This window comes from Heliangelus exortis, chromosome 2, assembly GCF_036169615.1.
Source record: "Heliangelus exortis chromosome 2, bHelExo1.hap1, whole genome shotgun sequence".
NCBI classification, from domain to species: Eukaryota; Metazoa; Chordata; class Aves; order Apodiformes; family Trochilidae; genus Heliangelus; species Heliangelus exortis.
This window is the reverse complement of record NC_092423.1, coordinates 108,054,080-108,067,766: the sequence shown is the minus strand read 5'-3', so window position 1 is coordinate 108,067,766 and position 13,687 is coordinate 108,054,080. Positions and strand designations below refer to the sequence as shown.

The window sequence follows — 13,687 nt, the reverse complement described above, 5'->3', positions numbered from 1 at the left end:
CTTGGTGTCAGGCATGGGAATTATCACTACAGCAAAGTTCAGAGAAGTCAAATGACTTGTCAGAGGGCCAAAGTAGGGAACTGAGATCCATTGAAATAAGTTTCTACAAAATGTCACATAGAACTTCACTTTAGAGCAAATTATCTATGTTGATTACCATCAAGGGTTTAGTTAGTGGAATTAATTTTTCAAAGAATTGTAAAAACTTCTGAAAGCTGATTCTCTAACTGCAAATTAAAATGGATTAATTTGGAGAGCCAGAATTGAATGCTAGTATTTTTCTGGTTGGCTACAGTGTCTGACATAGTAAAATATACTATTCTGTAAAATCCAGTATATTTGTATGTTTCATTTGATGAAGAAACAAAAGATTTTTACATTTCCAATGAATTTCATTAAAAATAGGCAACATTACTCCATGTATTTCTTTATTTGCATCTTTCTGTCACTTCAGGTACACGGCAGTCATGTGGGAGGTATGTGTTGAATATTACTGTTTACTTTCTTGATACCTTTCTCACTTTAATTTTTATAGCTTTACAATTGAAAGAACATTTGGGTTTGCATTAGCATCTGATAAGGTTTATTATTTATTTGCTTCATCTACTCTGCATAGTGCCATTAATGCAAAAATATTAGTCTTTGTAATGACAAAAAGAAAGTGTGTATCTAATGACCTTACTGTGAGTAATTAGCCTTTTCCCCTAGTGATGCAGAATTGTCCATCCCTAAATATATAAGAAAAAGAAAAGCCTTTATTTTTTTAACTGGTCATAATAAAATAAATAAATGGACATTCCCATGCACTTTCATCTTTTCCAGAATAACATTGAAAGGGAAATTCTTTCTCATAACATGCTCTAAAAAATATTGACAGGTATATATAATCAAACTATGATGATATAGAGGAAAAATTAATGATGCAATAATAGGCAAATAAGTTGGTGTTTAACAGTCTAAAACTATGTTATGCAGAAACCAGTAATGAAATCGTAAAGTTTTTTTCTTTTCAGACAAAGCAAATAAACTCAGGGGATGGAGGAGGATGCAGAGTTGGAGAATTTCTTGATTTTATTTAATTTCAAAATCTTTTTAATATTCATATCACCTTTAACCTGAGCTTTGACACTGAATTGTATTCCATTATATTCTTAGGCTGACTTTCTTCAAAAAAGTAGCTTTTACTTTTCCAGAAATAAAAACTTTCTTTATAGAAGAGTCTGCAACAGTGACCTTAAACTCACTGTTAAAGTTTTAGAGTTTAACATACTTTGAAGGAACTTTTTTATTCTCAACAAACACAAATCTCAGTTTTAAAAGCACATGTCTTAAAAAAAAATAAGATAGAGGCATCTGTTGTGATATGCAGATGGTACCAAGTACATAGCTCTGAAGAATTTTCTTTTATCTGTTCTAGTATTTGAATGATTGATGTTTCCTTCCATTAGCATTCAGAACCAATGGATCTGCTGAGATCCTCTTCAACCAGTTCCTGATTTACTGGCACTGAATATCATAACAATTTTTTACAATTACCTTATGATAAAATCTCTTAAAGTTACGCTTTTCCACACTTACCATCAAATCCAAGATGTATTTGCTCTTCCTTTTATGAGTTTTAAGCTGAAAAAGAGTGAATTTAGATTGTAGATAAGAAAAAAATTATTTCCTGTGAGGGTAGTGAGACACTGGCACAGGTTGGCCAGAGAAGTTGTGGCTGCCCCCTCCCTGGAAGTGTTCAAAGCCAGTTTAGATGGGGCTTGGAGCAACTTGGTCTACTAGGGATTGGAACCAGATTATTTTTAAGGTCCCTTCCAGTGAAAACCATTCTGTTATTCTAAGTCTTTGTGTTCTGAAAGACAACTGGTTCTTCTAGTCCAAAACTTTTTTTAAGTGTAGTTATTGACAGACCTAATACTGGAGCATATGCAAAAATCTCTGGAGTTTCATTGAAACCATTAGAAGAATCTCAGAAGAGCCACTTCTTAACTTTCAAAAAGGTTGAACTCCACAAAGCAGAACTTTCTTCCCTGTAATTGGAGTTTCTTCTCTACAAGTAAAGATGGAACTAAATATGCTTAATCAGTTGTTATCTTTCAAATCTGCTCAAAATCTTTCTTTTACTGTCATCAACTTCATACTCTGCTATTTAGCCAGACCCGTTTACTGTTCTTTTATACGTGTTTTGATCACAGGCTGAGAGAGTGCATTTGGAGCAGAATTATAGAATCAGTTGGGTCTGAAGGGACCTTTAAAGGTCATCAAGTCCAACCTCCCTGCAGCAAGCAGGCACTTCCCACTAGAGAAGGTTGCTCAAAGCCCCATCCAACATAGCCCTGAGCATTTTAACTAGACCAGGTTACTCAGAGCCCTGTCAAGCCTCACCTTGAATGTCTCCAGGGATGGGGCCTCCACCAGCTCTCTGGTAACCAATTCCAGTGTTTCAACCACCCTCACAATAAAGTATTTCTTCCTAATATCTACTCTAAATCTACCCTGCTCTAATTCAAAACCATTGCCCCTCTTCTTAATGCTGCAAGATGTTACAAACAGTCCCTCTGTTATCAGGGAAAGGCTGCTTGTACTTACTGTTACTCCAGTTTGCAGATAGGAAAAATGAAACTTATGAGAAAGCATTTTACATCATATTCCTGCTGAAAAAATAATCAACTTGATCCAAATGGTCTTTAGCAAATCATTAAAAAAATGTGATTTTTCACCTCCCTCTGTCAGTCTATGTATATGCATTTTCTAAAATTCCTCCTGAACAAAGCAAGGCAAAAATTTATATGAGGAGTTAGTTTCAGTAACTCTGGGCTATGTGGTGGCTTTTTTATTTTGCTTTTGCTGCAGATACAGGGGAAGACCTGTTTCAGCTCAGAGACCATCAAAATCTGAATTAGATAAGTATGTAATATCAACAATGTAAATCCCCTGACTCATGTTAGAGCTTGTTCAAGCAGGGCTCAGCTGTTTTCACTGTGTACCTTAAAATGCTTGCAGTTCTGGAGATTTACTGAGTAGCTGTGTGATCCTTGGTGCATAAATTGCCAACCATCAAATGCGGGTGGCAGCATCAACAGAAGATCCCAAGTAGGGAGGGTGAACCAGTGTTTATAACATCTTAGATTATGTTTTAGCTTCTGTGACTTGTAGAGCCCAACTTGCTAATAAGAATTAGTTGCATCCATTGATCCTCAGACAGGGGAAAAAACCCAACACTTTATGACTGCTTAACAGTAACTTTCTTTTTCATAGTGGGGGGACTTCTCAGCTGTGTTACAATGGTTTTGTGGCTGTCAGTATCACCATGCTCTTTATGCCCTGGGAAGGGGCACATGTGATGTGTAACAGATGCTGCTGCAAAAACATCAGTTTTTAGATGCTACTAAAAATCTAGGGGGAAACTCTGTGCAATGGGAGGGGCAGGTGCAAACAAACGCATTAATTTTAAGATAAGCTATTTCTAATTTTGCTGCTCATGTTATGAACAGGATATTTCATGCCTAGAAAAGGAACAGTCACTCCTGTCTGGGGAAACCAATTTAATTCCTCACAACATCAGGTTTAAGTAGTATAACCAATTAATATAGATCCTTTAATAATTAGCTCATTGTGCTGATGCACCTGATTTTCAAAATCAATTATTCTTATCTTTTGAATAGAACACTGCTGTCAGAGCAGCCATTTGAAATTATGATTGACCTTGTAAACGACAGGGATTTGTATCATGTTTATAGGTAGATCATTATGTGGACAAAATCATTGATCCTAAGATTTGTCACAACAAGTCTTTACAAACGTTTCTCACACAAGCATGGAATAATTTTTTGATCACTTGCAACACAAAGTGATTGGCATTAGTGTACATAAAAGGATGGAAGAATGCCATGAAACATGTTCACATGTTTTCTCTGTGCTGCAGCCCATGTATCCCTTGCTTGTCCGTAGCAGTCACAGCAAAGTTGCCAGTGATCTCTGCTCGCAGCCTAAGAGGACTGAAGTTATTACAAGGAGTTCTGTATAGCCTGAGGTGCTGACTGATAATTCATCATTGTATTGCATGACATTGCATCTGCATCCTTCTATTTTTTTATTTATTTTTTTTTTTTAATCAAAGAAGTGTGCCAGCTTCCTGCTGGCAGAAAACAGAAACACTTCCTAGGCTGCTGTGTGGAATAAGACAACACCAAGAGAAAAAATTATATGTGCTGAATCAGAAATTTTCCTCTAGCCCTGTGTTCCACAGACACTTCCCCAGAATAATCACCCAATTCTCTGATCTCTTGAGCCCCAATTTTTAAAAAATAAGTGGATATTTCCTGCTAAAAATGTTATGTTCCTTTTAGGGACATAGTTTTAGATATTCATAAGAATCCACACTTTGTCTATTCATAGCGCAAATAAATATTTTCTTTCACTCTTTTCTTATATGGCCTTTGTTTCACTTGATTAGTTTGTGACTCAAGTTTCATTTCATGCAAGAGCCTTCAGGAAATCCCCTTATACTTTTTTTTTTTTCTCCACTGGAGAAAGTAACAGCATATGAATGTAGAAATATAGAACATTTCTTCCCATATTTCAAACCAGTTCTAGATGTCTGAACTCAACATACCTGTAGACAAAGGCTGATGTACCAGAAGTCTTTGATTTCAAGTCTTGTTGAAGAAAAGCAGCAGCACATGAATCATGGTGCTTTTTGTCAGTTTGCAAGTCTAGAAATTCAGAAGTGTAAGTGCTAGAGATAAAACAAATTTCAAGATTGTTTACTTAGACATCCTATGATTAGTTTTGAAATTATCATCCCTGTTCTCCTACAAATGGAGAAGAAGATGCTGTGTATATTGTAGTGTTGTGTTCTTTCATGCCAAGTTTGGTCACAGTTTGAGCATTCCCTTCTTTCATACAGATAAAATGCTCTTAAAGACTTTTTTTCTTGACTACATTCTGGGAAATGCTGTGTTGAAATGTCGACAGGTGAGAGTGAACAGGTATTGAAAGGATGTGTGCTCTTTGCTTTCTGAACCTCAGATCACCTTTCAGAGGAGTGAATTAGAGGAAAAGAACTGTTTCACTTTATCTGTCTCCGCTGACATAACATATATAGTGAAGAAATTTTTGGGGACTGGGCAACAAGTATAACTGGTTATATAGAAGTAGCCACCGAGTCTTATAAAGTCTGAGACTTTACGTTCTTTGCTATGTTGCTATTCTCTGTCAAAATCTCTGAACACTGAATTGTACAAATTAGTAGGACTTTATTAATTTTGTACTAAAGTATATGTATTGGAGAAAATTACTATATTAATGTTCACATTCTACAAGCAAACTTTTCTGTCATTTTCCGTTATTCCTTACATATGTGAAAGTTCTGCAGTCTTAAAAACATTACCTGTTTGCAGGTACTGAATGCAAATATACTGACATCAAGCCTTTTATATTTTTTAAGGAAGGTACCAGCCAAAAAAAGATGTTTTACCTCTAACCATGGATTAACAAAGGAGATAATCAGATCTTCTTCACTGAATTCTACATCTTTTTATTACTTTGAGATTTCTGAAAGACACATAGAATTTTAATATTTTAATGCTGTAGAGAGTGGCATTTCTATACAGGAAGAATTTTTATATCCAGTTGTGTAACAGCATCATGCAAAGTTTTTAGAAATTACATATAAATACAGACACAAGAGTGGATATATCTTGATTAAGACATTGCATAGAAAAAGGAGTAATATCATTGTTAATATGCTAACTGCCTTGGGAGCTCCCAAAATTCAAGTAGCTCCAAGGGATGGATAGGAACCTGTTCAGGCATGCTGCTATTTCCCTTGGATAGTTTTGTCTTTAAAAGGTAAGAATCTAAATTACCCACTTGGGAACAGATTTAGAAAACATATGGATTCTTCAACATTATCACTGTGACCCCAGAAGAACTTAGACTTTATTAGTCCACTAATGCACACGATCTTTTTTAGAGACATAATGATACTAAAGCAAGATTTGAGATGTGCCAAACTTCCCAACCACTCCTGTGTTCTGGCTGAACTTTTAGCTGAAATAGAGAGATATTACATTGGCTGTTTCAGACACGGTCCTGGTGTGTTTATGTTTCTTTTCCAAACAGAGGTAGAAATAGCAGCAATAGGGTCTGGTTCTATGAGGATTCACTGGTACGTGCTGGCTTGATCCTTCAAACCAGTGACCTGGGAAAATTAATCTTAAATTCCTTCATATTGAAAAAATATTTTTCCTGCCTTGGACACGCATCTTTTTGTTGACTTAACAAGTAGTCTGTTGAAGGGGAGAAGATGAGCAGGAAGGTGATAAAAAGAACATAGTATTCCTCTCTTAGAAATAAACCCGAAATTATTTATGATTCCTTCCTTTGGGTTCTCATGAAGCAACTCCTAGGAAAGGTGGTGGCTTTTCTGCAAAAAATAGTCCTCTTGCATAAACTAAACTCTTAATCATACTCTTAGACCTTTGGAAGCTTTTAGACTATAGCCTTGCACTTTGAAATATTGCCTTATATTAGGCAATCACTTATCACTTGGAGGTTTGGAATTAATTAATTGGCCTGGGTTTCTACACAGTCTCATAAGTGTAAACTCTTCTGTACTGCACTTTATATAGAATGTGCATGGATTTCTAACACAAATACCTCCCAAATGCAACAGACAACATATATAAATTTAATATGCTTCAGGCTTGCTCACAGAAGTATTTTCCTATCTAGCGGGTAGCACTGTCATCAGTAGCTTTAGTGTTTTATACATGTATTAAGAGATTTACATTCAAAACATATTTGAATTAATATTTTGAAATGTGGAAATCAGCCATACTCTGTCATAGTTATAAAATGAAAAGTAGTTGTGAATGTCAAAAATCTCTGAAAAGTTCATATTCAATTAACTCTATGGGTGAAAGTCTTCCTGGGCTCCCCTTTCCTCATGTGCTTTTTAATGGAAAAATAATAATAATTAAAATATAATCCCTTGACCAAAACCAATTTCAAAATAAATCAGATTGTATCTCTGTAACCCAGGTAAGATACATTGGAAAATTATGTGACTGTTGTAGGATTATAATTACAATCAAAGGAAGTTAAGTCAAAATCAGATTTAAAGGAATGGAAATTTTCCTTGTTAGAGAAGCATAAATTAAAAAAATATAAATTTCCTCTGGTAGAAAACTATGAGAGTAAAAAAATATATAAGTCTTTAAAATCAAGTTAATAAAATTGGAAGCATTAAAATTCTTAAGAAAACACGTGAGTATTGCATATGTCAGTTTTACAAAAAAGTTGGAAATTGAGAGGTTTGAAATGTCAAATGTGGGTAAAGAATTTGATATATTCTCTGGCAATTAAGCAAGATAATTTCAAAGCAAGAAAGTTCTAAGCAGGAAGATAGAGGATGTGCTTTTTTTAGTATTTTCTAATGTAATGTAAATTATATTGTAATTTACAACATTATTTCCTGTGGGAATCATTTATTAATAAATCTACTATTGTATAAATATATTCAGCAAAATCCTAACCATTTGTAATTCATTTTCAGTTTTTCCAGTTATTTCACTGAGACCATAATCTTCCCATCTATATTTTACTGATGTTCCTAAGTGAATGCATCAGGGAAATTGTGGAAGTAAACTGTAGTTTTATTCTTTTGAAGGGTATTTTGCAGTAAGTGTAATCAATGACTTTTCTCTTTAGGCTGCTCTGGAGCAAGTCATTAAGGAAAATCTGTGGCTAGCTCAAGAATATCAAATCTTTCAAAACTACTACTTAAATGATAAAGATGACCTCACAAAACTCTATGAGAATAGAATCAGAGTGGAAGCTTACTTTAGAGATCATCAGCAGGTAAAGTTAAAATATCACTAATTCAATTTATTAATCTCTAAAATGCAATTGATTAATAGAAATACTTAATAAGCTAGAATACTTTCTAGTAATATCTGTCACCTGAATCTTATTTTCTACTTAGCTGTTTCACCCTGTATGTATCTTCATTTCTTTGTTTGCTTGCTGGTTGTAGTTCTTTTTATTTTATTTTTACAGAGCTGTTTAAGTAAGGTATTGAAAATTAATTCATTAATTCTACTTTGCACATGAAAAGTATTTATTTTTCTACATAGATATATTATGCAGTAATTAAAATGCATCTTACCATTCTCCATAAAATACTCTTTTCTGGAAACTGTTTTATGAGAACTATAGTCAGACTCTAAACTTCTAATTTAGAAAACAACCAAATGAAAAAGATAAAATCTACTTCGAAGAACTTCCATGATGGAGGCATAGTGGCCAGGTGTTATGTTTTATTGACTAATTATTTACCTTTAAAAGGGTAGATTTTTTTTTATTTTTACTTTTTAATAACAGTGAAAGCTGTGGAACTGGAGTCAAGTGGTGTTGTAAAGCTTTGTTGTTGAAATGCAATGCCAATTTACAGAAAAAATGTTTTCTATTAGAGATAAGTCTCAAGATACAAGCCTATCAGTACTAACTGTAATCAATTAAAAAATTGTTCATATATTTTAGTAAGGTTATTAGTTGCTTGCCTTTCACATCTGTATTCCTGAATACTGATATGCATTTAAGTCACTGTGCTCACAGACCTTAAGTTTGCATCAACTATTTCAGGTAAGAATCTTTATTACCTCGGGTAATTTACACAGGAAGCAGATCTTGATATTTCAGTCAGTTCTCTAAAAGTATAACATAGAAATTTTCAAATATATAAATTAGATATGAAATTCAGAATATTTGCTGTTAATTTCCTCTTATCAAGCCATTTTATGTTGTATACCATATCTTCATCCACTGCTCATTTCCTTATACACTACCTCAGTTAATATATAATTTTAAAGTTCTGTTTATTCAGCTTGTTTCTTTCAAGTAAACATAAGGAAATACCTTCCAAAATACTATTTTTTACTATGTCTCTCTTCTATATTTCAAAAACATAACTGGTTTAAGTCATATATTCTTAGGGATATCCATATTTGGAGATTTAAAACATAAGTAGAAGACATTATTGCCTATCTTTCTTCACCAAGTGAGTGTGTATTAAGCTGTGTAGGTATGATAGCAGAAGCAATGCTATGAGGGATGAAATGTTTTGTTGGAAGAACTGAATTATAGAAGGAATTGTGAGTATTTTTTTCTGAATGCAGAATTAGGGCATACTCTATTCAAGCCTCTACAGAAAAATAAATCTATGTTACCATATTCTCTGGACCTTTTATTTCTTTGGAACTAAGAATATCTGTCTTCTCAGTTCTCAGAATTTAATAGTTCTTGGTAATATTTGTGAAATAGATTTCCCACTCAACAGTTTACCTCTTCTGGACATAGTATGGATGATATTATCATGCATCTCAATGATGTAGTTTGGAAGCAAGGAAAATTGCAAATGAGTTGGCATATATTATTGCTTTTTTTCTTCTCAATTTGAATACAATAAAATAAGCATAGTAAAATATAGCAAAATAGCAATGCAAAACAAACAGGATCTTGTTTCATCAACGGTGCTATATAATCATTTGTTTGGCTTTTAAAAGTCTGGGAAGAAAATGGTTATGAGTATGTTGCTGTTCTATAGGAGCTTATAATTAGCATTACAACACATATACTTAGTTTGTGTTAGAAATTAGTGATGGGAATGTTTAGGATTTCTGACAGTCTTCTGTGCTATTCAGTTGAGGTATGTGTATGAAGAAAAGAATTTCTAATGACAATTTTAATTTTAGGATGACAGAGACAACTGATCTAATTTGCTTTTTGATAACTCTTCACTTTGTTAAATGAATAACTAGTCCAATTATTAAAAAAAAATATTTCTACCACTGCAACAGAAAAATAAGTATTTATCACAAATTATCATAAAAGAAAAAAACTCGCTTATTACATACAGCTCCTATAAGAAAAAAAAAACCTATATTTTCTTCTTAGGTTTCCACTAATAAGTGAATTACAACTGCAACAGAAAATCAATTGTGTAGGACTGTCAAAATAATGATGTTTCTAGGTGCTGTATTATATGTATGCATTACAGTGCCATGAACATTCAGGAAGAAGGTGTGTTCATCCTTTCTTAGATCCTGAGAACTTTCCTACCTACGTATATACTTAGTCAAAATTAAAAACCAGTTCTTACTAATAGTAATGTATAAAGGTAAAGTTCTATTTTTAGTGAGTTTTTTTACTCACTACTTTTACTGAGTGGAGGGGAATAGACTTGCTTTTTATGGGCTGTGCCCATGAAGAGCACAATAGCTCCTTCTCTGAGGGGTTGCAAAGTCATGCTCTTGGGACATGAGTGTTTTCTTCCTGTTGCTATGAGGTGGAATAGAAGAGGATTTCCTCTCCCTCTCTCCCTCCAACATTTTTTTTTCCAAGCTATTTAAGGAGGGCCTAGAATGCTGTAACAAATAGTTGCTTTGAGGCTAACACATGTACAAGTTTCAGGTTTCCTGTGAATGAGGAAAGCATTTCTCCTTCTGTAAATTCCTGTGATTAATGAGGAGTTACTCTAAAACATCATTAGTATTATTCTTTTTTTTGTGTGTGTATAATCTACTTACACTTTTGGCTTCTTAAAACAATAATAGTACTGATATATAAATGCTTCAATTCTAACTAATTCCATTAAAATTTATATTTTTATTAAGCTTCTGAAATCTAAAACCCAGTTAAGGATGTCAGCTCTTAAAATAAGTGTTGAAGTTTCTGAAGGGTTTTTTTTTGTGTGTGTAAGATGTTTCAGACTAGTTCCAGTGAACTCTTAAGAACCAAAACCAGAGGAGATTTAAAAAAAGACTCCCAGGCAACTCTCTGGGAGTGGAGTGAAAATTATCCTGAAGAACAGAAAGGAAAAGGGTGTGGGGTGTCAGGGTAAAGACAAGAGGAAGAAACTGTACAGAATTAAGGAGAAATATTTATGTAGAATATAGTGAATGTCAAAGGAAGTAGCAGAGAATGTACAGGGAAGTCTAAAACTATTAATAGAATTAATTACAGAAGTAGGTAAGAAGAAGAGAAAACCACTCTTGGTTGCCAGTTGTGTCCTAGTGAAGGGAGGAACTTAGATTAAGTGATCTAAATAGAGAATAAAATTTCTGTGAAGTAGAAAGGAATACGTAATATGACAAATGTAAGGGGTAATCTTTCTTTGTTTTCACTAATTTTTTTTTAAAAGGAAAAGTTACAGTAATATTTTTTTTTATTTTATAGTGTGTATGTTCCACTATAAGTCTATTTGTCAGATTGTAACTTCAGATATTTTTCTTGCCTCCAGAAGGCTTTTGCTCTTAAAGATGAGAATTTCAGAAATGTTTTGTGGCACATATAAGCACATCATCCCATGTGAGAAACCTTCTCTCTTGTCATATTTACAGTGCTAATGCTCAGTTTTTCAGTATTATTTTTCTCTGCGAGAGTGTTTGGAGCAGGTTTTTTTGCACTATGAAGAAAAAGAAAAAAACAAGTTAAGCTGAAGGGGGCATATTCACTCAGGCATGGTAGAAAGCTAAGCTTCTAAATGCAGATATTCAAAAGTTAACATTCTGTTTCTTTGATTTAGTATAATTTTTTTAAAGATCACATTCAAAGACTTGAAGGCTTTTAAACTACTTTCTTTGTATGTTCAGGACTAGCATCTTCTAATAATCATTTGTAATCCTATCTCAACAGAGATAGTAGAGATAGTATTTTGCAGATTTCAAAATCTGCAGAGATGTCAAATGACTTCAAAATGGCATTTTTCTTACCTAATTGTTTTTATATTTTTTAAAAGTGCTGTATTTTGGGGTGCCTTCTAGTCAGACCACAAATATATAATATTTCATTTCATTAGCAAAAAATAATTTCTTTTTCTGTCTTCAAAGATACTTTATTACTTATATAATAGGTACTATATTTATTACATATACAAGCAGTACCACAGAGTATTATTGTTTAATTGGATCAATTATCAGTGCAGTGTGATACCCTTATAGTCTGTTAGTTTACTCTCTTTGAAAAAGATGCATCCATCAAAAAAAACATTCTTTAACTTGGTTTCTCTGTTATCTTCTACTGATCAGTGGCATGTCTGTCATGTTGGATGTGCCCACTTCATTTTAGACTTCCATCTTTTCTAGGTGACATTGGAAAAAAATCTTTAAATACATTCTGTTTAGTACCTAAAATTTCTCCTACTTTTGAGGTCAGTTATGTTATTTTTTTATAATGGTGATAAATTAATTGTTTTCATGTGCATATTTTGATGTGGCTAAATCTTCTGTGTAAAAACTTTGTAGGTTTGTCTTTATATGGGAGACTTTAAGTAACAAAATCTTGCCTCATGAAGTTTCAGCCCTACAAGTATATGGCAGCAATTTCTTCTGGAAATCAAAATGGGCTGGGACATTAGGACCAGAAATATAATTTCACATGAAAGCCAGATCTGATTATTCACCGTATCTTTCTTTTTGCACTGAATAATCTTAGAAAATCCATTCCATGAGTAAAGTTTGATGCTTCCAATGTATTGTGTTGCCAATGACTGTATTGCAGTTCTCATAAGAAGTTAGAGTTGATTCCTAGTATAGGGGTATGCAATATCATTATATGTTAAGAACCTATTACTTTAACCTGTCCCTAACAGTGCAAGTGGCACAGCCTTACAAACTTTGGCATTTTTTTTGTTAACATAACATCTGTTTTAAAATAGTCTCAACTTAAATTATGATTGCTTTGAAATGTAAGCAAAATATTAATTCTCATATTCATGATCTGCTACTGCCAGGTGGTCACATGGTAGTAGAGTTTGGGGGGAGGGAGCTTGTTGGTTTCAGTTTCTTTTTTTTTAAAAAGACTTTCTGAATAACTGATGTATTACTGCAGAAAAATGTATGTGGGGTCAATTCCTGCTGAATAGTTATTAGAAACCCTGATAACAAAAGTCATTACACTGCAGTTCAGTTTTGACAGTAAAATTTCTGCAACATTATCACAAATCCTCATGCATTAGTGCAATGATCCTTACTATGGTTTTGTATTAGAATCAAAAGACTTCTGTAGCATGCTTGATACAAAAAGTCATGCAAGTCAAGGGAAGTTCTTTTATAGAGAACATATTTTCATGCCTTTCTCACACAGGTATCTGACTCTGAGCCCCTTTGGTTATTTCTGCCTTTAGTATTTTACTCACCTAGGATATCTATTAACAATAATGTCCCTGTTGTTTATAAAGACCAAATAGAATATAAAGTAAGTCTCAAAATGGACCCTTGTTGGTTTAGGAAGTTAATTCCTTCTGATGTAGTTGTTCACAGTCATTGAACTAACTGGATAATATAAAAGAATGTTCTCATATAAACAAAATACCTGTCTCTTATATTGTTTTTGCTTAGTCAGTTAACTTATCTACAGATCTTGGGCCACTTCATAGCTTCACAATATTAATAGTCAAAGCATGTATAAAAATATGGCAAAAAATGTTCCCCCCTTCCCATTTCCTTACAGATCTTATATGAGAAATGATGCTTTCAAGGATTCAGTGTTAAAGAAGTGAAAACTATCATAGATGAAATACCAGAATTTTTATCTAGTTTTAAATTAAATGTTTAACCAGCTTTTAAAGCTTGTCTTTTTGGTTTGGTTTGGTTTGGTTTGGTTCGTTTTTTTTAATTAAGAA

At 33.4% G+C, this 13,687-nt stretch overlaps 1 protein-coding gene across 2 annotated transcripts in view; it reads left to right on the top strand.

Annotated features, from left to right (window-relative positions):
* CCDC178 (coiled-coil domain containing 178) overlaps positions 1–13,687 on the top strand; it is a 158,698-nt gene that overhangs the window by 89,815 nt on the left and 55,196 nt on the right. For both annotated transcript variants that reach the window (XM_071737446.1, XM_071737444.1), the window contains exon 18: positions 7,717–7,866. In XM_071737446.1, the coding sequence (XP_071593547.1) occupies positions 7,717–7,866 (150 nt within the window). The remainder of the gene's footprint in view (positions 1–7,716; positions 7,867–13,687) is intronic.